The following is a 25,472-nucleotide window of genomic DNA, read 5'->3' as shown; positions in this document are numbered from 1 at the left end:
TAGAAAAAAAAACACCAGCAGCGCAGCGGTCAAACACATCACAGGGACTTGAACCCAAGCAGCACAAGGCATCAATTTAGATAAATGTCCGAGGTGGACAGATTAAAAACAAAATTCATTCTTGCAAAGAAAGCTTTTGTGTGCAAAATTCGTTTTTCTGGTACCGGTTTTATTAGAGTTGACTCAGGCTGAACAAAAATGAGTTGCCCTTAGTTACAGTCAAGTCTCTGAACACAGATTTCTGCAAGTTAACATAGCTGCATGAAACAGATGGGGTGTGCAGGGTTTGTAGAAGACTTTGCCCGCTCAGAGAACTTGTACCTAAAAAGGTAGGCGTAAATGATTCATTGAAGGCGGCAAATGTAATAGAGCATCTCTGTATTTTGTGGGGATCTGAAGGGGTGAATTTCTTCGGGTCTTCCAAGCGGGATAAAATGTGGCGAAGACGTGTGATGCCCAGCTCCCCAAACCACAGCCTGCAAATGTTGTGGCCTACTGACAAGCCACCGGTACATGTTGACGTGGACATGCGTGTACAAGCACAACTAGGATGTGGTACTTTCCCCATGAGCACAACTGTGAACGCTGAGAACAAGGAAACGTGGTAATCTGTGGCATGCGTGTTCCTGGGGGACTGCTTACCTGCACATGTGTGTTGTCAAACTACCTAGTGTTTGGAAGGAACATCTGATGTGTAATGTGTATCTTTCAAGAAGCTGTATGTTTATAACTGGCTTTCCTTGTAATAAACTTTTTATGACGTACACCTTTGCTTAGGTCTCACCAAGATGCACAATTCACTTTGCTGAAGAAATGCACTTCATATGACACTGCCTATTGCCATGCCACTCAACTTGAGTTTTGTCACCTTTCCAGGACAGGATAGTCCAAAAACAGGTCCTATTTTTAGGTCTTTTGAAACCAAGACCTTTTGATTTGCATACACTGTATGTTATTTATAATATACTTCTGGGGCTTTCAGCGTTCATTGGTCTGTTCGTGTGTCATTCACAGTTTTGTTCAGCCCACCACAGCATGGGGCACAATTTCTGCCCACTTCACCCACCGGCTGACCTCCGTGAGTGGTGCCATTATGCTATTGGACAGGGTACGCTTTTAAACAAAATGAAGTTCCCGTGTGTAGTTTACAAAAAAAAATTCAGAAACTTATGCAAAGTCAGAGCGCCAGACCTGTTGGCTTTGACAGTGCTTGTTTCCTTAATGTGCTAGAATGTAACGTTGTGATAAAAAGGAGGCCGTTTGTGTATCGAGAGTTATGCTTTTGGCCGAACATCTATGCTAAAATGGTTTTAGGAGAATTTTGACAATTGGCTACTTTCTGTGCAAGGCAGGTGTTACGTACGGCTGATGCGTTTATTTACTGAAAGGAATATATACTTTATCCATCAGAAAGACTAGAAGCGCAGCGAAATGCAGAGACGGGAGCAGTGTATCTGCCAGTCTTGTAACACTTCTCAACCGTTCAACAAGACGAAACCACCCGCGAGGCCCCAGGGTCGCATCTAAAGTCCTCCCTGCCCTGTTGATGTCGCGAAGCGTTGTCTATTCCCACAGCCGCCCGTTTCTAGGTAACCGATGCAAGCGGTGCCAACAGGGGCAGCCGTGCCAGGGCAGACCCATGTGCTTGCTTGCGTTCGCCGTAATCCATATGGCCTGGGAGGAGAACGTCCCTGGAGGGGTGTTAATACTCGTTGAGCCCTCCCCCTTCAACGGAGCCTAGTCACTCGTCCCTGCTCCTACGGGAAGTTTGTTTCGTCTTTTTTATTTTATTTAAAATGAAATTTGGTTTTGATTGGGTTTGTTTTTCGCATGATCGGATACACAGCTCTTTGTTGTGCTGACGAGGTCGCCGTTTTCGGGGGGGGGGAGGGGAGGGGTGTGTGTGTGTGTGTGTGTGTGTGTGTGTGTGTGTGTGTAAGTGTGTGTGTAAGTGTGTAAGTGTAAGTGTGTAAGTGTAAGTGTAAGTGTGTGTGTAAGTGTGTGTGTAAGTGTGTGTGTAAGTGTGTGTGTAAGTGTAAGTGTAAGTGTAAGTGTAAGTGGGCCGGTTCTCACCGGGTCTGGGCACCGTCAGTTCTTTTTACAAAGGTCTCGAAACGGGTCTCTACCGGGCTCTGTTATGTGCACTGGCACAGACGGTCTGATTTCTGTGGACTGTAGTGACAGCAGGCACATCGATGTGCGCGTGCTCACACTGCTCACTTCTCCACTAGTGGAGAATGACGTCATGCCAGGTGAGCCTTGTAAGAGAAGGGAAATCCTTTAAAGAGCGTCATTTTCTCTCTGGATTGCCCTTCTCTTTTTGAAACGCGGGAGCAGCAACATCGTCGCGGTGTCAGCAGGGCTCTAAGTGGAAGCTTTTTAAAGATTATATACAAGCCATAGTTGCTGCTTATTTATCTTATGCAACTAACAACCATTGACAAAGCCAATAGTCCTGCCTTGTTGTAGGTATGATGTTACTTGTTGTATCATATATCTGGATGCAATGACAGAAACAGCAAAAAGTCGGGCGGCACACTATGCTAAGCACAGATTTATAGCGTATGTGTTTTTAAGCCGCGCCCTTAATTACATTGCCACGCCCCCTTGAGAGACCCCCAGTTTTTGCATCCCACTTAAAGCCCTGTGTGTGAGTATATATATATGTGTGTGTATATATATGTGTGTGAGTGTGTGTGTACATATATATATGAGAGGAGTTGCAGTTATATATATATTTAACTTAGGGACAATTATCCACTTGCAATGGTGTATTTATTGTTGCATTTATAGGTCCCAGCAGATTTCTAAATGATCTCTCTTTCTCTCCACAGGAAGTTCTGCAGACTCTGAGCAAGTTTTGTTTCCCCTTCTACGCCGACAGGTACTGTCAGATTTTTCAAACTTTACTAGAGCGAAAAAAAAGTGTCTGTGAAACTGCTAGAGCCGATACAATCCATTCCGCACTTAATGTTCTGTCTCTTGAAGTGTGATTTAAGACGACCATGTGCGGGTTATGGGCGCAGTAGCTCCTTTCCTGTGGATTTTGTAGGCTGCGTCAAAAGTTTAAAAGTTACAAGGGCCTTGACTGTTTTTGGCACACCTTTCGCAACCCTGCTCCGGTGCCGGTTCCAGGAATGTTGGACCCTGGACAGAAAGGGAATGTGAAAGGCTCCTCTAATCTGCGTACAACGTGACATCACAGGAAGTGACATCACAGGAAGTGCCATTAATTACCCGTTACTCTTCTGGCATCTGTGAAGCACTTTTTGCAAGAAGCAACTTTGCAGATGTGGATATGAGTAAAGCAATAAAAACAAAAATGATAGCCCTAAAAAGAACAGGCCCTTTTGTTTTAAGCTGCGTTAAGTGGAGCTGTATTAGTCACACCGGGTGGAAAGCTTGGCTCGGGTTTATACAAAACGTATATCTGTATTCCAATGATGACATGTGTTTCCTGGCTAGCATGTTATTTTACCAGGACCTCTGTAATCATGCAGCAGGGAGTGCAAAATTATGAGGTAGGTGACGACCAAATTATGTGACAAGAAAAGGCAAATTATGCAGCATAACGTGACATATTTTGTGATAGAATTAACTCATTATTGTGTCATTTGTACACGTTAACACTATCTGGACCAAGGTTTCATCTTATTAGTACCTGTCTGACACGCGAACATAGCAATAGGCAACAGAAAGGTGACCAGTCCACCTTCGGGAGAAGCCTAGTGGCATCAGCAGCCGACTAAATATGATGGGAAACTCAGTTTGAAGCACACCCTTGGTTCAGTAATCCCAGCAAATCCTTGAAAATCTTTCTTCTGAAAAAAAGACTCATAACATAGCCTGCATCCGTTGCGAAGGCTGTTCTGTTCTTCTGCCAGGTTTGCACTCTGTGTACCTTTCTAAAATAAAATGTGGATTCTGCACGGCACCTGTGCTCTAATGTCACCCTCCAAGAATTAAGCACTAATCATTAATATTTGAGGTCAGATAGAGATACCCATCTATCGGCTCAATTGCACAGTGTGAAACTGGAAGACCATGGCTCAATCTCTTCTTCCCTACTTGACCAAATTGTGTGATCCTAGGCAAATACTTTATTTCAGCAAGCCTCCTTTTTGTTAATTTTTACGTAAAAGCGCATCTGCAAATACATTGGTGAAGTTTGTGTGCTGTACAAAAACCTATATTTTGTTTGATTTCATAAACTATAATAATGTTCATGTGTAATTACAATCTAGCCCACATATAGGGTACACACACACCCTGATTTGCAGAAATGTGTCTAAGTTCATCTTTAAAAATGATCACTCTTAATAATTACATCTCAATGCAGAGATCCACTCTGGTGAAACTCTTCTCCGCGTAAAAAAAATACACTTATTTTAATTTTGAAGATTTTTTATCTTAGTGTTACATGATGTTTGTTGCATGATTTAGATGCCAACTATATCCAGAGCTCGTCTCGTGCGTGGGCTCTTAGAGCCAGGACTGACTCTCGGCTCGGCTCTGGCTTGGCTCGCCCTGTTAATTTGTAGGCTTGCCCACCGCTAGTAGGAAGCTGCAGCGTCAAGGACTGATGTGGCCTTATGCTCAGGGCAGTAATAGTGATGGGCGAGCCACTAAGGGCTCAAGCCAGATGCCCGGCTCTAGCACATCTTGAGGTTCTCTTGGACCCTCGAGCCCAAAACAAGCTGAGCTTTCATATATTCTGTGTACCACCCACGCTCTCTTCTTGTGTGCCAAGAATTAAAAACAAAACAAGAACCTTCACTGTAAAGCAGGAGAGAGAAGGAGTTACCCATCTCGTGGCTGAACTGCACAATCAAAAAACAGAAAACCTATCGTCACCCCGTTTCATTGCGCGACCAAAGTGTTTGATCCTGGGCACATATTTTCCTTCCCTGCGCCTTCTTTTGCTTCATAATCACCTAGGAGCACCTTGACATTCGTGAGTTTAGGTGTACGCTGTACAAAGATCTCTCTTGTGTTTAATTTAATAGAGCATAATGCTGCCGATTTTATAATAAGAATATAGGCAAAATATATGGTGTGTATGACAACTGACTTGCCTCTTAGTTCACTAATGGCAGCGGTGCAGGATTGATTCCAAGTTCATGTTTAAACACTGTCATTTTAAATAAATGCTTTTCAGGTCTGCTAATGTGAAACACTTCCCCAGGGTAAAGAAATACACCTTTATTTTATTTTTGAAGAGCATCTATTCCTTCATCTGCGCCTCACAGCCGTGGTGTAGTGCTGCGAGGCCTAGGGGAGGGAATCCCACTCCCCTGATGTTCTGAGCCATGGGCCAGTGCTGAGAGGCCGAGGGGAGGTGGCCCCCCCTCCTGGACCTCGCAGTACTACACAATCACTACAAAGCCCAGGGGAGAGGAGACCTCGCCTGGGCCTCACAGCCATGGAGTAGCGGCGCTCACCTGGGCATCGTAGCCACGGTGTAGTGCTGTGAGGCCCAGGATAGGGCAGCGCTGGATCAAGGCTTCGAAGCACAGGGCAGGGTGGCACCTCCCTTGGGTCTCTCAGCCTTGGTAGCCAAGACAACAATATGAAACACAAGAGAGAAATCACTGCCCCACCCCAGGCATTCTGAGCTAACTATTGACCGACCACCCGCCACCAACCCTCTTTAAAAGCCACCAAACCCATGCAAGTGTAAGGTGCGAGGTCTAGGCACACCTTGTACCCAAAAAGTGAATGGGGTTGGGGGGGCACAAAAGGAGCAAGCATTGAGACAGGGATAGATGGGAGAAGCTGTGGGCTGTGTCGCGTGTCCCTTTTTGAAAAGGATGGGCGCGCCCCCCTTCAACCCCCGCGCCCCCACCCCCAGGCAGCTGGACACCTATGCCTTGTGCTAGTCCGGCCCCACACATTTGCATTTGTATTTCTGTTTTGGCCTGAGGTGCATTTATAATATAGATTTGGTATTACAGGCCTTTCTCAATAAACGTGTGATGTTTGTAATACTACATGTGTGTGCACCGCAGGCTTGTACACTACATCACATAAGTAGTGACCGGTATATATCAACAACATTTTGCACAATAGTAGCTTGATTTGTCTAATATTTCACACCTATATATTCATAAAATATTTACCTATATCTGTTCTGTGTGTGCCTCATATTGAGGACATGTATTTATTTTTTTATACTCAAAAGTCTACTTTATTTAATGCATACGTTGATGGTGGCCAGGTTACAGTAAAATCAACATTTTTCACAACATCAGGGTTGCATGCAGGAACATTTATTTGCTCATGGGAACACCAAGGAGATATTGTTTACCATCACATCTTTCTGTTTAACTGCGGTAACCCTTTGAGAATTTTTTTTTGGTTACTTGTGAATGAACACTAAGCCCCAATGCGGAACTTGCCTCTAATTATTGTCGAAATGGCAGGCAGATCTTAACGTCATTGCAGCCTTGTCTGCAGGATTGGAAACATTTCCAGAAGTTTGCCTCGAATTACCAGCAGAAATGCTTCAGCTGGTCATTACCACAAAACTCCCTGTCGGCAAGAGGCTGCTGGAGACATTTCTGGAAATCAAGGGGGTGTGAGGTAATATGGACAAAGTTCTGCTTCTATTAATAAATGTAAGCAAAGGCCTGAATGGATCACAAATCCAGTGTCCCTATTACTTGACAACTTTTCATTTTGCAGTGCTACCAACGTACTGAATGGATTGATTAAATATGGATTGAGTAAATAAGGCGCAAAGTCTTTAATCTGCCCTGAAAATAATATGAATTTATTGTTTCTGTTTTTGGAAATGTATCGAGCCGAATGTGCAAGGTGTGCTCGATCATGTTAAAATATTTAGAACAATAAAAATCGAGGAAACGTTCTGGTTTGCAAAACTATGCTTTTCGTTTTTTGCAGCCAGCACATAGAAAATCATGAAAAGTCTCCCCAGAATGCCCCAGGTATTCAGAATGGCGGCCCTGGGCCCCTCCAAGAAGTATTTTCCTTCTTCAAGTGCAGACAGACCTGGGCTTTGATGCTGGGGCCATAACCACCTTCCCCCCGACTCGCGGCTCTGCGGCTGAGCGGCTGGTCCCAGGTCCAGCAGATGGAGCACTGTTGCTGTCCCTATTCTCCCTGGGTTGGACCCCAAGGCATTTAAGGGATCAGCCTTATTATTCTCTTCCTCCTATTTTTAATCCATGACTAGGGTGAGGGTTCAGCCTCCCTCAGGGCCCCAGCATATGGTCCTTCTTTGGTTTTATACAGAGGCGGGACCTTCAGCCCAGGGAGGCAAGATCTGCGGCACAAAGGCACGCAGGTCGAAGAGGAGCGCCCTCAGAACGCGTCACTTCACCTGCAGTGAAGCTGTTCGACAGGCTCCCAGTGCCCGACATAATGATCTCCATCACTCTCTGTGTCGCTGGGTGCTGCTTCACTGGTCCCTGGTACTTCTAGAATCCCTGATCCAGTTAGCCGCTCCCGATCTCTCATCGCAGGACTTTGGCCTCCTGAACCATCCGTGATGTCCATCTAGAGACGAAGGAGGATGAAGATTTTATTTATTCATGGATCTTGTCAAAGCTGCCAGAGATCTCAGAACAAGAATCTTTACTTTCTAGATGCCCCTGGTCCGCTCTCTGATTCCTTGCAATTTTTCTATATATATCTTCTGCTATGTTGTCAATGGCCTGATGTATATAAACGGGTTTGTATGCAATGATTTTCGCCCATCTGCTTGTTGAACCAGATCTCTGCATGATTCTTCCAAACTTCCTTCTTTTACCAGAGAAACATTATCCTGCCCTCCATTCAGATCCAAGAAGAGTGGGAGCAGTGCATCCTGGGAGGAGGCCACACCTATCCCTCTAGAACACCAGCCATGGCCTCCAAAAGACTGAATCTCACTAGACAATAACTGATATCAAATCACAGTCTCACGATTGTACGGAGTGCCCACTTCCGGCCAACACGGCCATGTGCCACCATTTGCCCATAAACCATGCATGCTCTATACTGCTTACAGCTTTATACATAAGTTATTAACGGTGTCAAGTTTCTCTGAATGTGCAATCTCTATACTGGCTCCAGGTGGAGTAAAGGTCAACATTCAAGGCTGTGATATGGCCAAAAGCATTTACGTCAGTTGCTCCCATCCTAGAAACTGCTCTAAACACCGCTTCCTGATCTGTAACCAGCGGAGGCTCCTCCTCAATGGCGGAGGAGCGTCGCCCCACTGGCTCAGAGCCAGCAGCTGCAAAATTAAACAATATTTTATTATTTTATTTTTCAGCTGCTGGCTGAGCCAGTTTGTGTAGAGAGGGACCCGGCCGGGCCGGGCCATGGCAGATGGGGCAGAGTGATGTGCACTGCTACGTGCACATGTCGACGGCCGGTTAAACAGACATGCACAGTTAGGTTTCTACAACTCAGCTGTATTGCACAGCTGGGTTGGAGAAACAACACAGAGCATTAAACCAGCCTGTTCGGGCCAATCCCAGTGCTGCTGTCATGCTTGGTAGTAGCGTGAGAGCAGCATGGGGATTCGATGGGGAGTCTCCGAGGCCGTCCCAGGGACTGCTAGTAGCAAGAAGCAGAAGCGCACCGAGGCGGCCAGCAGCATCAGGTAAGTTTTACGCCGTGCTCCCTGTGCCCCCTCCAACGGCTCACCACTTTTTATTTGTGTTAGCCACCACTATCTGTAACATAAGGTAAATAGAAAGAAAATGGAGGAAAAACTGCTAGGGTTCTGGACCACATCCTGCCAGATAACTTGAAATTCTGCCGGGTCTGTGCCTACTGAGCCCCTGCTCAGGAATAAAATAACTGTCATCCTTTTTATTAAACAACTTTTGGGGCCTACCCATCTTGTTATGTTGAAGGTACCTGACTCCGATGCCACCGAGCTACCATTCTTTTACCCACCTAATGACTGTGGGCCGCCATCTCCATGCAGATTCTGTGCTATGGAGAGCTTGGTCAACCGCGGATGCCACATACATGGAAGCTACTGTCAGACACTTCTAGACACAGGGGCGATTTGGGATACCCTACCCTACTTCCCCAAAGGCATAGAAGACCACGAGAATGTCCACTAGCTAGGAGTGTCTTAATATTGAAGTAAAATAGTCCCCTATAATCATTTTATTGTGACCACTCCCAAAATCCTTTGTGTTCAGCGCACTGCACAAAAAGTCATAAATTGTATTTTGTTTGTGCCAAAAGCCTTCCCTTAACTCCAAGTTCTTGATCCTGGAGAAAAACACACAAGACCTTCAGTTATTCCATATGAATGTCCTGCATGAGCTGCTTTAAGGAACCCTGGACATCCCGTTGCATATGAGGCCCGCACACTTTTCAAGTACATAAAAGATACCACGCCCGGTGCACCCTGTATTGCGACTGACTAGTTGCATCACTGTTCCTCGGAGGAGCTGCATTTACTTTTCAGAATCTTTGAGTGTGACACCACAACTATTTCCCTAGGACCTAAATTAAATTGAGCCTAGTGCAACTTGTACTTGAAGCTCCTTAGTGGCGTCTGACACAATATCCGTCTGCACTTGTGAGGAGCTTTGGATCTTAGCATGTGTCCTTCAGATGATGTACTAGTGAAGATGAGCGCCCCTCCTAACGACAGACGCAACTGTGCCTGGGTTGGCCACTACCCACAAGTCTTAATGCTCCCTCTTACAGCCCTGCTGCCTTTATGAACACCGCCAGAACTCCCATCGTGTCGCTGAGACATTTGTTTATCCGCTGCTTGCGGAATATATTTAACTGGACGATGTGACCCCTGTTAGTAGACCCCAAGAGATTATTTTCAATGTCATAATGTTAAGAGCTTTAGTTTTAGTAACCTTTTAGTGTAAAATTATTTTTATATTTTCTTCTCAATTTGGAAGACTACTGGGTTGTAGGTTTCAAGACAGTAGATGCACAAAGACAAATCTGTGGCATTGGCACTGAGGCTTAAGTTTTAGAGTGTTGCCCCCCCCTCCCCATGAGGCTGCGGGAGGGACCAAATAAAATGACCTATCCATCCATTGCTTGCAAAATTCTAGGTAGAATTTTTTCCCCCATCATTTTCCAGGGCTTTTCTCAGTTTCATAATTGAAAATAATAAGAATACAGATGTATGCAGGTAATATTTAAGATGCGCAAATAATTTGTAATATCTGATAGAGACATCTAGCCGCAGATTCCTTAACTTAGAATATCCCCAGGCATCAGACTGGATCCGGAAAATTCTTAGCAGCAGCACCTCTGCGCGCTGGGGGACGGCGCCACAGGACCCCGTCCTGACGACGTCCACGTACGTGACATCAGCGAGGTCCTATAAGTCCCTCCCAGTGCGCTGATGACCGTTTCCTTCTTTTCCGCGTGCAACGCGGATCCGGAATAAGCGGTTCCTCTGTCCTGTTTTCAGGCCCCTTTTGACGCTTCGCGTCTGGAACAGTGTGCAATGCCTTCGGGCTTTAAAACCTGTACCTCCTGTTTGTGGCAAATGTCCACGACGGACCCACATCATATCTGTATGTGGTGTTTGGGCGAACACCACGACTCAACAGATTGCGACGCCTGCCATCACCTCAAGCCGAAGTATTGGCGGGAGCGCTGGATGAAGCTCCTTTCAGCTCGACTGTCCCGGTTGGAGCCATCTCGTCGTCCGGCCTCTTCGTCGCCGGCAGGCCCCTATGGTTTACAGTCGCGGTGTTGCTCGCCCTCTGGGGCCCGAAGACGTCGTTCACCCCTTCTGGGTAAGTCGCGGCGCATGTCGCCGAGGTCCATGATGTCACTTACGCCTGTTGTCGGAGGCGCAAGCTCCCAGAGCCCTCTGTACGTGTGCCCCCGGGAGTCGCCCACCCCCTATCCGCCCTACCCGGGCACAGGGGCAACTCGGACCCAAATGGAGGCCTATGCCACGGCTCTGCAGGCCTCCCTTGGGTCACTCCTGTCCCTAGGGCGTCCTCTGGGCCTCCGCTACTTGCGGGCTCTTCGACCGACTCACCGGTGGGAGCGCCCCCGATGCCAATTAAGCTCTTGCCCCCCCAGATACGAAGGAGATATGGTGTAATCAGGATGCGGCCCGGCTGGGTCTCCCTCTACGATCTCAAAAAGGATATTTCCGCTGTTCCTCAATAATGATAGAAGGGGAAGAGTCAAGAGGAAGGCTAGAACCAACTATATCCACTATGTGTTGGAGGTTGGTAATCCATTTGTTGGATAATAATGCCCTCACACACCCTTGCAGGTGTCATGCTTCCTCATATGGGCTGCTCCTCGTCGGGCCGGCGGTGCAATGCCTAACGGGCTCCCTTAATAAGGGACACTTTGTCGGAGATCTTCAATCCAACTGCCGTATGGTGAAGTGCGGGTGAGGAGGCCTAAGTGGTGTAGATGTGAATAAGTGGTATAAAACAGGTTTAAGAGTGCCAGCTAGGAATTAATTTTATTCTGGGGGCCTCCTTCCCTGATTAAAAACGTGAAGGTGTAGCACTCATCAGAGTATAATGTCTCGTGTGAGTGAACTATGTAAAAATGGTCAACATGTTTCTCGCTTGGAGTTGATACACTCGCGATTCTTCAGGACCTATGGAAAACACTATCTACAACTAAAGAGAATGTAGTAATAACAGTATTCTTGACTGGATGATGGTGTCACGTGAGTTAGTGACACCTATTTAAAATACCTGTCGGTGTCTGGTATTACCTGCAAGGGAAAAGGTGGGTGATGCCAGTTAGAACAAAATACTGTTGACACATTGGTACAGAAAAACAGCCAAAAACGTGACTCTTCAAGCGTTCTTAAGGTAAAAACAGTGGTGGCTTCTAATGCAAGTAGACGCATCAGAGCAAGTTCATTGGTGGTGAATCCCCACGGTGAACTAAAAGTGGCTATTCACCTGTGTGGAATTCGTAAAAATGCAGTGGGAAATACTGAAAGAAGGACTCACCCTATTTAGTATCAGTTCAGACAGCAACAGTACTCGGTGGGTGCACATTGAGCTACAATTCCTCATAAAGTAGAACTGTACACAGGACCAAGCAATGGTGTAGGTAAAGCAAAAATGAAAGACGATATGATGGAAAGCAGCACAATGTTGGCACAAAATAATAGCAAGCGTATGGCAATAAAATTAGAGTAACATCTGTACATCAGTAGCCAGAATGAATGAAAATATTCCTCAATGATGCAACAAGTATATACAGTAAGTACAGAAAGAAATCAACTAGGCTCGTGGGCTGTATGCAGAGATCGATTTGCCTGTCACCTCGGGAGTGAAAGGGTTAACTGTACTAGAGGGGGGATTGATTGAAATGCCCTCGTGTGTATATGGAGCATGGGGTACTAATCGTGCGGCTGTACTGGGTACGAAGTAAAGGGTCCCTAAATAAAGAGACCATTGAATGGGTAGAACTGGAAAATAATATTACCAGAGACAAATGCAGTTAACCCAAAGTCAAATATAGACAGCCTCTATGCCGTTGGAAACCGGCGAAATGGTCACGGAGATTCAGCGTAAAAGCTAAAGTATGCTGAACGAGTCCGTGTTTAGATTCAGCGTTAAAAATTTGGAGTTTGCTGGTGCATAGGCTCCTAAGTTAATTAGGGGAGGCACGAGCTGTCAGGCAATGTCCTAAACGCGCTGCTAGTCCTTACTCTAAAGCAGGTGCGGGTCGGGTCGGGTTCACAGTTTGAAAATAAGGTCAGACGCTAGCAGGGCTGTGCTCAGGGCGCGAGTCTACTCACATTTCCAGTAGCTCATGTCGTCCGTTTAGACCTACCCTCACCACCGAGTCCGGAAGGTGACTCATTCGTCAGCGAGGGAGGACTCAAAACTAGAATCTTAGTCATGTGACTACAGGCGGAGGGCGGAGCATGCGTCTGTGTGGGTAGTGGAAGGAAATGGCGGCCATCATGGATAGGGAAAGAAAAACGATTGAATGACCAAAGGTGTTCGTTACTGTGGCGGCCATCTTAGACAGGAGGCTAGAGCATGACTAAGCATCTGAAAATACATATAGGCCGGCAAACCCAGTGTAAGGGTGTTCAATATGGAAACACTTATCATAATTGTTAGAGACCCTCTGAAGGAGGGTAATGAAGGTAGTGCATATAGGGTGTAGGACTGTGTGTCAATCCAATTTGAGTCAGGTGGTAAGACTGTTACGTCATCTAACATCAGGGGCAAACAATTAATGAAGTGTGGAATAATTCAGGTTTTGATTGAGCCCCAAGGAATATCGTCGTTGAGGCCCACAATATCAGAAGATAGACGGTGTATCCATCTCTGTTCTTTCGCGAACAGACTTGGTTTGGTAAGATGGGGGTTGGCTTCTAGAATTAGCCATTTAACCGAGTCTGGTGAGTGTCCCTGCTCAAGGAAATGTACACATAATTTGGTGTTGTTTTTGTGGCAGCGAAAACTGCTGCGGTGCTCAGAGATACGCAATTTGACGGGGCGAGTCGTCATCCCCACGTAATAGAGATCACAGGGACAGACAAGCAGATAGATGCAATTGGATGTGTTGCAATTAGTGTGGGACCTCAGTTCCCAAACGAAGGTGGTGTTAAGTGTGACAGTTTTATGTATAGAAGTAAAAGTGCATGCACTACAAGTCCCACAGGGATAGATGTCCTTTCACCGGGGGTAATTGCCAGAGTGTGTTTTGTAGGGACTTAGTCTGGGGTTTGGGCCTGGTTTGTATGAGCATATACTTGATGTTTTTGGATCGCTTGTATGCAAAGCGTGGCATTTCAAGGTACATGGTTCCTGTATTGAGAATGTCCCAGTGTTTTCTCAACACCTGGGTCAATTGTGTAGAGACCGGTGTAAAGGTAGTGACACAAGTCAGTGCTTCTGAAACAATTTTCTCATTTCTATGTTCCAGGAGTCCTTCCCTATTGTTATTGCGGGACTCTGTGGATAGTTTCTTGCTTTCAGGTTCTGGGCCAGGATTGCTGATTCACTTTTGTATGTGTCTAATGTGCTGCAATTTCTCCTGACTCTCAGGAATTGCCCAAAAGGCAAATTTTCTTTGAGTGATCTAGGATGATGACTCTGGAAGTGTAACAGACTGTTGCGATCAGTCGCCTTCCTGTACATAGTAGTTGAGAAGTGGCCTTGTGTCAGCTTGATGGTTAAATCAAGAAAGGCAGTCTGTGTAGGGGATGCTGTTATGGTAAAGTTTAAGTAGGGATTGAGGTTATTAATCCATGTGAAGAAATCTGTGTAACTCACACGATCTCCTGTCCAAAAGATGAGAATATCATCGATAAAGCGTTTCCATAGGCGAATATTGTGGCGGTATGGATTAGTGTCGCAGAAGATATGTTCTCCCTCAAAAGATGCCATGTACAAACAGGCCACACTAGGAGCAAAGGTACACCCCATGGAAGTACCTTGTGTCTGGTGATAAAGTTGGCCCCTGAATTCAAAGAAGTTTTCAGTTAGTGCTAATGTGGCACAGTCTGTAATGAAGGATGGAGGGGTAAGTGACTCCCAGGGGATTGTATTCAAAACTTCCTCAATCACCTCCAGAGTGGCCCTTTGAGGAATATTTGTGTAAAGGCTTCAACATCTAGGGTAATGAGGAAGTTGATGTCATCAGTATCCTGAATCTGATCAAGTAGGCGTAATACATCAGTGGTGTCCTGTATGTATGACGGTGTATCTTTCACCAAGGGTTGTAGGAAATGGTCGCAAAATTGCGAAAGGGGTTCGAGAATGGAATCAATACCTGACACTATGGGACGGCCTGGTACTGGTGTGACCCCCTTATGGATTTTAGGTAAGATGTAGAAGTAGGGGGTCTTAGGTTCCTTCTTGATGAGAAAAGAGGCCTCATTCTCGCTGAGCCACACTTGGCTTTTAGCTGAATCTACCAGACAGGTAATGGTTGTTTTCAGGCGTTCTGTAGGATTTTTAGAAATAGGAGTGTAATATTTCCTATCTCCCAGTTGTCGTAAACATTCAGTGTCATAATCTGTTGTTCTCATTATGACAGTGGCCCCACCTTTGTCTGCTTGTTTAATAGTAATGGTTGGATCATTGGCCAGTGTTTCAATAGCCAATCTCTCTTTAGTACTGATGTTGTTGAAGAATTTGCGTCCTTGAATTGTTTTCACTTCCTTAAGTACTGCCTGTTCGTAGGTCAGGACTTCATTTGGTACCATCCCAGCATGTGGGGTGAAAGTAGAAGGATTACGAAGACCCGAATCGGTGTCGGGTGTCTTCACTTTTCCTTCAAAGAAAAACCTGAGACGGATCTTGCGGAAAAATTGATGTAATTCACAAGTTTGCGTGAACAGATCAACTCTGGGGGTCGGGACAAATCCTAGTCCTTTTTGGAGGACGTCATCTTCTATCTGTGTCAATTGTCTGGATGACAGGTTAACAACTAGGTTTGTTTCCTGCTGCTGTGGCTCCTGGTCTCCATTCCTCGTTGGGGGGGGTTCTTCCCACTGTACTCTTTTCCCTTCCTGCACGGCCCCTCTTCTTCGCCCTCTGCCCCAACCTCTGCCTAAAAAAGGCTGGCTCATGCCTTGGGGTGTAAATTGGGGTGGGTAGTGTTGACCAAATTGTGGGGGGCCTTGCTGGTACATAGGGTATTGCCAAGAGGCAGGTCCTTGATACAGTGGCGGAGGATAGGTATTATATCCTTGTCTACCCTTCTTCCCTCTATATTGATTAGGTCTTGAGTATTCAGTACTGGAGTCACTGTTGGTAGAAGACCCTCTTCTGGAAGAATTGGTATCAGTATCAGATGAATAGTTAGTGTTAGATGGGACATAATCAGCTTTGAGATATGGGTACACTTTCTCTTTCTCGAAGCGTTTAATGTCCTTTTGTAACTTCACAACTTTTTGTTTCATCAGGTACTCTTTATGTTCGGCGATCTCATTATTGAGCTCAGTCAATTTGGACTTAAAACTGGAGCATAGTCCAGTGGGTCTCCCTGTGGCGTCGCAGGTGGTTGCTGGTGCTCACAGCCATGCTTTGGGCACACCTCGGCCCTCCGGACAGGCAGTCGCCTGCCCAGAGCCGAGGTCGGCGCCGTTCGGGCTCCGAACACTTATGTCATCGGGGTGCGGCCTGGCGGAGTCCCCCTCTACGACCCATATCACCCCTGCCGCACCGCATAGTCCCGTGGGGCTCCCTGTGGCTTCCCAGGTGGCTGCTGGTGCTCAAAGCCTTGCTTCGAGCACACCTCGGCCTTCTGGACAGGCAGCCGCCTGCCCGGAGCCAAGGTCGGCGCCATGCCGGTGCTGGAAACTCGCCTCCCCGGCTCTGACTCCGCTTCCTACTTCGGAGTTGGAGCCTTGTTGTGGTTGAGGCTGAGTCGGTGCCGGGGCGGTGCCGTAGGCTGTCCTCCCCTGTGCCGGCGCCATCCCCTTCTTCGGAAGCGGGGCTTATCGTGGTGGACGAGCAGTCGACGCCGGATGGAGCCGAGTCAGCACCAGACAAGGCAGGGTCGGCGCCGACTGGAGTCATTTTGGCGCCACGTCGGTGCCGGGTTTTAGACTCTTCCCCAGAAGCTTCTGCGGAGAGTTTGGCGTCACCTTCACATTCGGCTACGCCGGATCTATTCTTGCCTGTGCCCCCCTTAAAAATTGTGAACCCGGCAGAATCCCCGCCTCCTCAGGAGTCCCATCAGGACCCCCATTTGCCAATGGGGCTTCCTTCTTTTGGGCATTGGTCGCACCCTCAGTGTATTGGTAGGCTTAGCTTACAACCCTCGCCTACGGATGAGTTGCTGTCCTCTCCTCAGAGGGTCACCGAGGCCGGTGCGGCGTTTCTTCGAGTAATCTCCTTGGCCACATGCAATCCCCTTAGGTCCCTTTGCCTGTGGATCCTCTGCTTGGTGTCCTTCACCATGGGTCAGGGAATGTGGAGCCGCTTCTGCCATTTGAAGCTTCTCTTTATGACGCCCTTTTGGGCACATGGGCTCGGCTGGCTTCCGGTTATCCCGTTGCTCGTTCTGTCTTGCACCGCCACCAACCTGCTCCACATGATCCAGTTTGCTTATTTGTTCACCCAGATGTGCAGGGGTTCGTTTTACAAACTGCCTTCCCTTCCTTGCCTCATTTAGTGCTTCCACCCTCCAGGGAGTCCAGATGGATTGAGTCGTGGGGTCGTAATATCTTCGCCTCCACTAGTGCTGCCCTTCGTTCACTAAATACAGTGTGTGTCTTGGCTCGGGCTACCTCTGCATTGTGGGACTCTGTAGAGTCTCTTTTTTCGGACGCCTCTAAAGTCGCTCCTGTTGACTTCCTTCATCTTCTTCCTGATGGCCGTGACCTTGCTGAATTCACGATCCGCTCGGCCTTGGATACTGCTGATTCCTTGGGCCAAGCTATGGCTGGTTCGGTTGCCTTGAGGCGCCATGCTTGGTTGCGGGATAGCGTCTTCCCGTAGAATATCCGGGAGCGACATGTTGATCTACCCTTTGATGGGGTTTTATTGTTTGATGCCCACGCATCGGCTGTTTGGCGTCTCCTTGCGGGCTTTCGCCCTCTGCCTCAAGCCTCTATTTCCCGGGTTTTCTTTTCACTTGTTCTAAGGTGGTTACCCTTTCATTTAGCATCCGTTCGATGCCTTATGCGCTTAGAGCTGGGAATAAGCCTACTGTGACTGTGGTCCACTGGTTGTTGTGTATGGCCTCTGACTGTGGTTTGCCCAAAGAGGTGTTCCCCATTGTTTGGAGTGTCCATACTCCAAGTGGGGTACTTTTATGCTATTATATAGCTCTGCTTTATGTTCTGTGGATCTAGAGATCCTTTGGACTCTGTGCGTTCCCTGGTGCTCTTATCTTGCCGTTGTACGGTGTTCGATATTGTGACTTGGCCCATTCGTCTATACGTCATGGGTCGTCTTGCTTATATATTTCGTTCTCCTCCTTGGGAGATTTTCATAATGTTTTTCAAACTTACAATTTGGATACCACCTGCCATTAATGCACTAGGCGTGCTCATATGCCACCCATGTTGCATGTTCGTGGCTCGTTTACCCTTCTTTGCTATCTATATATGTATATATACGTATATGTGTGTATATGCTTGTTACATTGGGTACTCTTCTTTCGACATCTCCACCTCTCTTCGCTGCTACGAGGTCTGGTCCTATATCTCCATGAATCAGGGAGCTTTTTTGGGCTGCACTCTGGATTGCCCTTTGTCTACCCTGCAGGGTGTCTTTCAGTACACTTAGGTGCACTTTGTTGCTTTTACTACATCTTCTGCAATAGGGTCCATTTTGCGGCCCACTACCTGGGGTTGATCCCCGGCTTTACACTGCTCCCTTCTTGGTGGGCAGATACTAAACGATCTTTCTCTTTCTGGACGAGGGTTAATTTTTACTCCCAGTCGGAGGATGTGGTCTAAGATTCTGGGATTCTTTCCTACATTCACACATCTATTGGTGCTCTGGTGCCCTTGCTGCCACTTCCTTCGGATGTGCCCTTTTCATCCTATCGTGTGGCTGTCTCTGTGGCTGTCAGCTCTGTGCATGTTTCAGTGGTGGCCCACATCAGCATGCTTCAGATTGTTCCTGCTTGCCCCTGTCCCTCCTTTGGTGCCTGGGTGTGGACTTGGCGTGTTTCTTGTTCCCGCCTGTCCAGTCTCTACCTCTTGTCCTTCGGTTCCTGGCTGTGGCTTTGCCGGCCTTCCGTCCATGGGCTTGCCTGGTAGGCTCTGGTATGGTTGCATTGCGTTCTTTTTCCCCAACCTTTGGTTGGTGTTCACATAGTGCGCCATTACGCTGAGAGTGGTCCTTCTTCCTCCTTCGTTCTGGACTCTCTCTCTCTCGGCTATATAGCTGGTGCCGTTTCCACATCTCATACACGTGTGGTGTGACACCATTATGGCATTTTCATTGGGAAGCCTTGCCTCCCGTTACCTTTTGCTCTTCTGAGCTAAATGGGTTGCTGTCTGGTTGTCCTGAAACAGCCTTCCCCATTGTCCGTCACTCTGTTGCCGGATCTGTGCTTAAGCACTTTCTGTTGTTCTGTTGCAGACCCACCACCCCCCTGGGGTATGGCTATGGTATCGATTCTAAGTTAAGGAATCTGCGGCTACATGTCTGTATCAGATGTACGAGTTACTTACCTTTGGTAACGATGTATCTGGTAGAGACGTTGTCTAGCCACAGATTCCTTAACGCCCACCCATCCTCCCCGCTCTGCAAGAACCTTGCCAGGTGGGCTTCTCCTCTTGCCTACATTCAGTTGCCATTGGTTTTCTTTCAAGGGTGCTCACATGGTTGCGCCCCTTTTGAAATTACCGGCTGACTCCCTCCAAGAGGCTTCTTCCTGTAGATGGTGCCTTTTCATTCACTGTCAGCAGGAGATAATTCTTTTTCTTCTCCTGCTGTCTTCCCCATTCGCTAGAGGCTCTTGTCTCCTATGTGGTCGTCTTTTTGACGATTTCTTCAGCTCTGTTTCACACTTGCATTGTTGTAAGGGAAGATACCTTCTTGAAGTACATTGCTGTTCTTTCTGTAAGGAAGATACCTTCTTAAAGTACATCGCTGTTCTTTCTGTGCTACGTCCTTGTTGGACGGCACAGTTCTACATGGCAATAGCAGTCACAGTTCTACATGGTAATAACAGTTTATCACTTTGTCTGTTGAGATATTTTTCCCTTGTTGCTCACACTTTGGGAAGGGTCTACGCATCGTTATGCATATATATGTAGACTGTGTCTGATGCTGTCTTTTATGATGGTGTTTCGCACCATCCACCTTATTTTTTTTGCGGATTTTTCATCCTTCGCACACTGTTTCCATACTTTCAGTTTTTTGTTGGTGGCTCTGCGTTGTGCCGTGGAAAACTTTCTCCGAAGAAAACTGTCGTCAGCGCGCCGGCAGGGACTTATATGATCTCGCTGACGTCACGTACGTGGATGACGTCAGGGCGGGGTCGTGTGGCGCCGTCCCCCAGCGCGCAGAGGTGCTGCTGCAAAGAATTTTCTGGATCCAGTCTGACGCCTGGGGATATTCTAAGTTAAGGAATCTGCGGCTAGACAACGTCTCTACCAGATATATCATTACCGAAGGAAGGTAAGCAACTCGTACATTTTGTACCTACATAAATAAACCACAGAATCCATAGAATTAAGAAATGGGCTCCGACTCTGAAGTAAGTTTCAGATGCACATCATTATATACGCTTCTTTTTAAGAAAGGTTTTTTATTAATTGGTCCGTTTCAAAACAAATGACCATATTACCATACAAGTTTGTTTCCACTGACACCCACTAGTGATCATAGTCATTTCTGAAAATATTCAATAATAGAGTTACCACTGATGATTTTCAGCTGGTGTTCAACGATACTGCCCCATATTATTATTATATTTATTTATAGAGCTCTGCTAATACCTATAAAGGTGTTGTGGCACTAAGAACTAACTCGAGTGCACTAGAACTATTAGCATCACTGAGGGAAGAGGCATTTATTCAGGGCTCTTCGAAAATCAAGATGGTCGTCCCATAGCCGCCATGTAAGTTGGCAATGAATTCCAGAGACGACTAGCTTGAAATGAAAAAGATCTTTCTCTGTCACCAACTTATTTGAATTTGGGCACACAGCGTAACCTTTAGTTGTTTGGGAGTGACAGCATTTCTGTTGGAGGATAAGAGGGCCCTTCTTGTGAAATGTACTATGAGTCAATCAAAGAGACTTGAAAGTTATTCTTTTATGTTCTGGGAACCAATGGAAAGTGACCAGGGCACCCGAAGAAGATGAAAGGTAAGCCCTGCCCAAAGCAGGCTTTGCGGCTGCCTGTTGAATGTGAGAAAGCCTCTTGATGGTATAGCCAGGAATGCCCAGATACTGTGAGTTGCAATAGTCCAGTCGACGGATGATTGCCGACTGAACAATAAGTCTTTTTGACTCCAGGCGTAGCAATGACAGAATTTACCTTAACACTCTGAGCAAGGAAAAGCAAGATGCTAAACGTTTATTAACTTGGCTAGATGAGGAGAGATTACTCACATTGAAATCCCAGATTTCGGACAGCTGTCATTACAAGTGGGGATTGGTTCGCGGAGGCCAGAAGTCTACAGAGGCAGCGAGGCACCGGTCCATTAGGGAAGCATAGAATTTCTGATTTCTTAGCATAAAATGTTTATGCATCGTTACTGAGCCAGATCGTAATCTCTCGCATGCATAGAGAGAATGTCTCATATAGGCATGACAAGTTGATATCAGCTGAGATGATAAGTTGTGTGTCAACCGCTTAGTTCATGAAGAAAAAGGCCATGGTTGTGAATATTGAGCAACTAGTTTCAGATAAATATTGAGTGTGAATCAGTGACAATCATTGAGGAGCTCCTTGTCCCAGTTCTCTGAACCCCGACTGGAAATGGGGCAGCCAGACTGCTTGCGGCCTAACAAAGAGATAGGAGGTGCACAACTCCAAGGCTGATCCTTTTATTGCAATTTCCTTTAACCTTCTCGACAGAATGGAGTGGGTCACCATATCAAATGTGGCAGATAGATCCAGCAGGACCAAGGCCACATAGTCACCCCGTTCAACTGCTAATCTTCCATCACTGTCACCAAGGCCGATTTGGTATCGTGAGTGGGACAGATCCCAAATTGGGCAGCATCAAGCAGGTAGTAGGTTTTTCGATGATCTTATGTGATATGGTTGACATAGTTCTCAAAGATTATTACAGAGTAAGGTAGCAGGGAAATCGGTCGAAATTTAACTTCTGGATTGGCAGATGGTTTCTTGAGCAAGGGCATCACCAGTGCCTTTATCCATTTAGTGGGTACCTTCCCTGAAGAATGTGACAGATTACACAATGTCCTAAGTGGCTGCTTGCCTCCAAACCTTAGGTGGTAAAGGTTCCAGTGGGAAGCCTGAGTTTACAGGCCTCATAAGTAGCGCAAAATTCTCATTGTTGATTCGTGGAAATACGGTGGTTTTTGGAATGCTGTACAAAAGGGGGTGGTGATGGACGGAGCATCAGAACCAATCAAAACACTCACACCCAGTCAACAGATCTGGGTTTGATCCATCACCGTTCTTTAGCCCACTCTGCCACCCCAGTTCAGACATGGCCATATGCAAATCAGTCTGACCCTGTGCCTCATGGGAACAGTCCAGCCCGAACTGCCAAGCCATGCCTTCCCTGGACCGGAAACAAGCTTCCTAGGACCGGTTTCTGGCATTTCAGCCGTCTTCAGCCAGGCTTGCTTGAATCCAGTGGCAAAGTGAGCAAGGGACTCATGTCTGAGCATTCTGAGAATGCTGCCTGATGGTATAATAGCAGGATCAGATGTAGAAATATTGACCGGCGCTTTTGGTTGTTCTAGGGAATTCAGAGTATTCAAGATTTTGTCTTAAAAAATTTAGACAAATCCACACAAAGTTTGTAAGTAGGGACAGTTGCTTGAGAGGAATGCACGGGGTTGGCTAAGTTACAAGCAATGGAAAATACAGTCCGTGCGGGGTTAGAGCTATCCAAGATTTTGGTGGCATAAAAACAGGCTTTAGCTACACTGAAGCTGCCCTTAATTGCTATGGTGAATCTTGGAAATCAAGAAACGCCAATAGGCACTGGAAAATTGCCTCATTGGATTGAGAATGGCCCCAGGAATCAGAGACTGAAATGTTCATCCTTTTTCCCACCCACTTATTTCATCTGTTAAAGTTTAACTGTAAATGGCCAAAATTAACACTGTTTACATAATAATAATACGGACACTTATAAAGCGCGACAGCTTCCTCAAACAGAGGTGTCCCGGCGCTAAAGAGGACAGTAGTGGAGCACTGGACAGCCAAAAACCAAGTCCCCCGGACCCTTAATCTGTCCCAAAGAGCCAGGTTTTAACCATTTTCCTGAAAAGGGTCTCCGTTTCTATGGTGCGGAAGTTACTGGGCAAGAAGTTCCACCACAGATTTGGTGCACCGAGCGTAAAAGATCTGCCCCCCATACGAGATTTCTTGAAACGGAGAATGCACAGTAAATTTTGTGAATTGGACCTTAAGGATCTTGACTGCTTATAACCACGTAATCTGTGTTTTAGATAGTTAGGGCATTTGCTATGCGTGGCTCGGAATGCCAGTGTCAAGGCCTTGAATTCAGTTCTTTTGGCCACTGGGAGCCAATGAAGCGCTTTTAAATGCGGAGAGACATGTTCACGAAAAGGTACTCACCTGATCAGACTTGCAGCCGCATTCTGCACCATCCGCAGGCGCTTGATCAAGTACTTTGGCTGACCCAGATAAAGGCCTTTTGCAAAGTCCAGCCTGGATGTCACTAAGGCATGTACTATGCTTTTCCGGCACTCCTCTGGCAACAAATGCAGAAATGTCTTCAAATTCCTCAGTTTACAGAAGCAGGTAGCTGTCACCTGACGTATCTGTGCCGAGAATGAGAGGTCAGCCTCCCACTTCACACCCAGGTTTTTTATACAGTCTGCAGGGGATGGTGGGGGCATTTCTGTAGGCCACCAGAGGTCTGATGCAGGGGGCGGCTCTTTCCGGGAAAAACAGCTCCTCTGTCTTTCCCGCGTTGAGCTTACGTTTATTGTTGTTCATCCACAACGCAATGTCTCTTAAGCACCCCTTGAAACTCTCAAAGGTGGCCTCGGTCTGCTCTTTTAATGTGAAGACCAACTTGGTGTCGTCCGCATAGGAGATCGCTTTTACCCCCCAGTTGGCTATCAGGTAGAACAGAGGGGCCAGGTACAGATTAAACAAGAGAGGGCTCAATGTTGACCCCTGGGGGACTCCACACCAGAGCTATTTTGGTTTGGACATAAATGGTTGGAGCGAAACCTTTTGTGTGCGATTATCCAAATAGGATTGCAGCCAGGCCAGAACCGTGCCACCAATGCCCAATTCCTGCAGTCTCCCAGACAACAAGGTGTGGTCGACAGTGTTGAATGCCGCCGACAGATCCGACAGATCCAGGAGCACCAGCATCGCGGATGCCCCTGAATCTGTCGCCTGTCTAACCAACTCAGCCACCTCCAAGAGGGCTGTCTCCGTACTGAAACCCGCCCTAAAACCAGATTGGGTATCATATAGGAGGCCCTCCCTCTCCATAAAACTGGTCAGCTGCCTCTGCACCAATTTTTTCAACATCTTTGCTGAAATGAGCCTATAGTTGGCCAAATCCCCCGGATCCCCACTCGTTTTTTTCCTCAGCGGGAGGAGAGTGGCTTGTTTCCAGATATCTGGAAAGGTGCCGGACATCAGGGAGGCATTCCAGATGCACATCAGAGTATGCGATAGGGAGTGAGCCATCACCTTCCAAAGTTTTGGGGGGGCAAGGGTCATCAGGTGCTCCCGACTTACATCTCATAATTTCAGCCAAGGCATCCTGTTGAGAGATAGTGGTAAACTCTGTAAGAGACGGCTCGGTATCTCGTGCTTCCCTATTGTCACATTTCTCTGTCCCCGACAAAACCGGGAATGATTTGTACACTTCCCGAATTTTATTGTCAAAGAAGACAGAGATATTTTCGCACAGAGCAAGTGAAGGTTCCACAGTGGTCTCTATGGCACTGGGCTTAAGGAAGGAGTTGACCACTTTGAACACCTCCTTAGTAGCATTATCTGCCTTGTAGATGCAGTCGGTCAGGTACTCCCTTCTAGCTACCCTTATCAGGCTGTGGAGTTCTTTCAGGGCAGTTCTATAGGTGACCTTGGCCGTCTCACGGTAGCCTGACCTCCACTGTCGTTCCAGTCTTTTGCAGTTGCTCTTAGCGGATCTAAGTGCCTCCGTAAACCACGGGGCAGAGGGGGAGAGCCTTGCTGATCTGGCAGACTTGGCTGGAGCCGCAGATTCGACAGCTGTCGAGATCCACTGATTTAAAGCCACGGCATCTTTGTTAGGGTCGGCTGAAAGTGAGGGTTGGCTGGCCTGTAAGATGGGGTCCAACACCACCTTTGTCAGGTTTTTCCAGCTACGTTTAATATAAGTTTGGTTTCCCCTTCTCTGACCGAGTCTATCCACCCTAAAACAAAATGGAATCAGGCAATGGTCCGACCAAATCAGCTTGATGGGGGCCGTGTGCTCAGAGAAGCCAGGTTGGAGAATATGAGATCCAAGGTATGGCCAGCCTTATGTGTAGGGGATATAACATGTTGTGAGAGATTAGCCCCCCCTAAGGACAGCACAAGCTGAGCTGCTTGCGTGCAGGTAGCATCATTAACATGTAAATTAAAATCCCCTAGCGCGGTGAAAGTTGCGTACATTAATGATTTCTGAGTAATGTAATTGCATAACTCATGGGTTATGTTGGGTGCGCGGTCCGGCGGCCTATATATGAGGATGACAGAGAAGGAGGTTGACGGATCAATTTGCAAGCAGAAGTTAAGCCCCTCTATCCCGTCCAGTTTAAGAGGACCTGAGGCTGCTAAGACCCAGGAGTCTTTAAAAATAATGGCAACCCCACCCCCTCTTTTCCCGCTCTCCCTATTAGCATAACACATTTTAAAGCCACTGGGGATGGCCAGGGCTA

General features: G+C 46.9%; 1 protein-coding gene across 4 annotated transcripts in view; it reads left to right on the top strand.

The window, feature by feature from the left end:
* The window catches only part of DENND1A (DENN domain containing 1A), a 1,317,400-nt gene that overhangs the window by 326,173 nt on the left and 965,755 nt on the right, over positions 1–25,472 (top strand). For all 4 annotated transcript variants that reach the window (XM_085613741.1, XM_085613740.1, XM_085613739.1 and 1 more), the window contains exon 4: positions 2,835–2,884. In XM_085613741.1, the coding sequence (XP_085469867.1) occupies positions 2,835–2,884 (50 nt within the window). The remainder of the gene's footprint in view (positions 1–2,834; positions 2,885–25,472) is intronic.

Source organism: Triturus cristatus, chromosome 1_2 (assembly GCF_964204655.1).
Source record: "Triturus cristatus chromosome 1_2, aTriCri1.1, whole genome shotgun sequence".
Classification (NCBI taxonomy): Eukaryota; Metazoa; Chordata; class Amphibia; order Caudata; family Salamandridae; genus Triturus; species Triturus cristatus.
The sequence above is the reverse complement of the archived record's forward strand: the minus strand, read 5'-3'. Positions and strand labels throughout refer to the sequence as shown.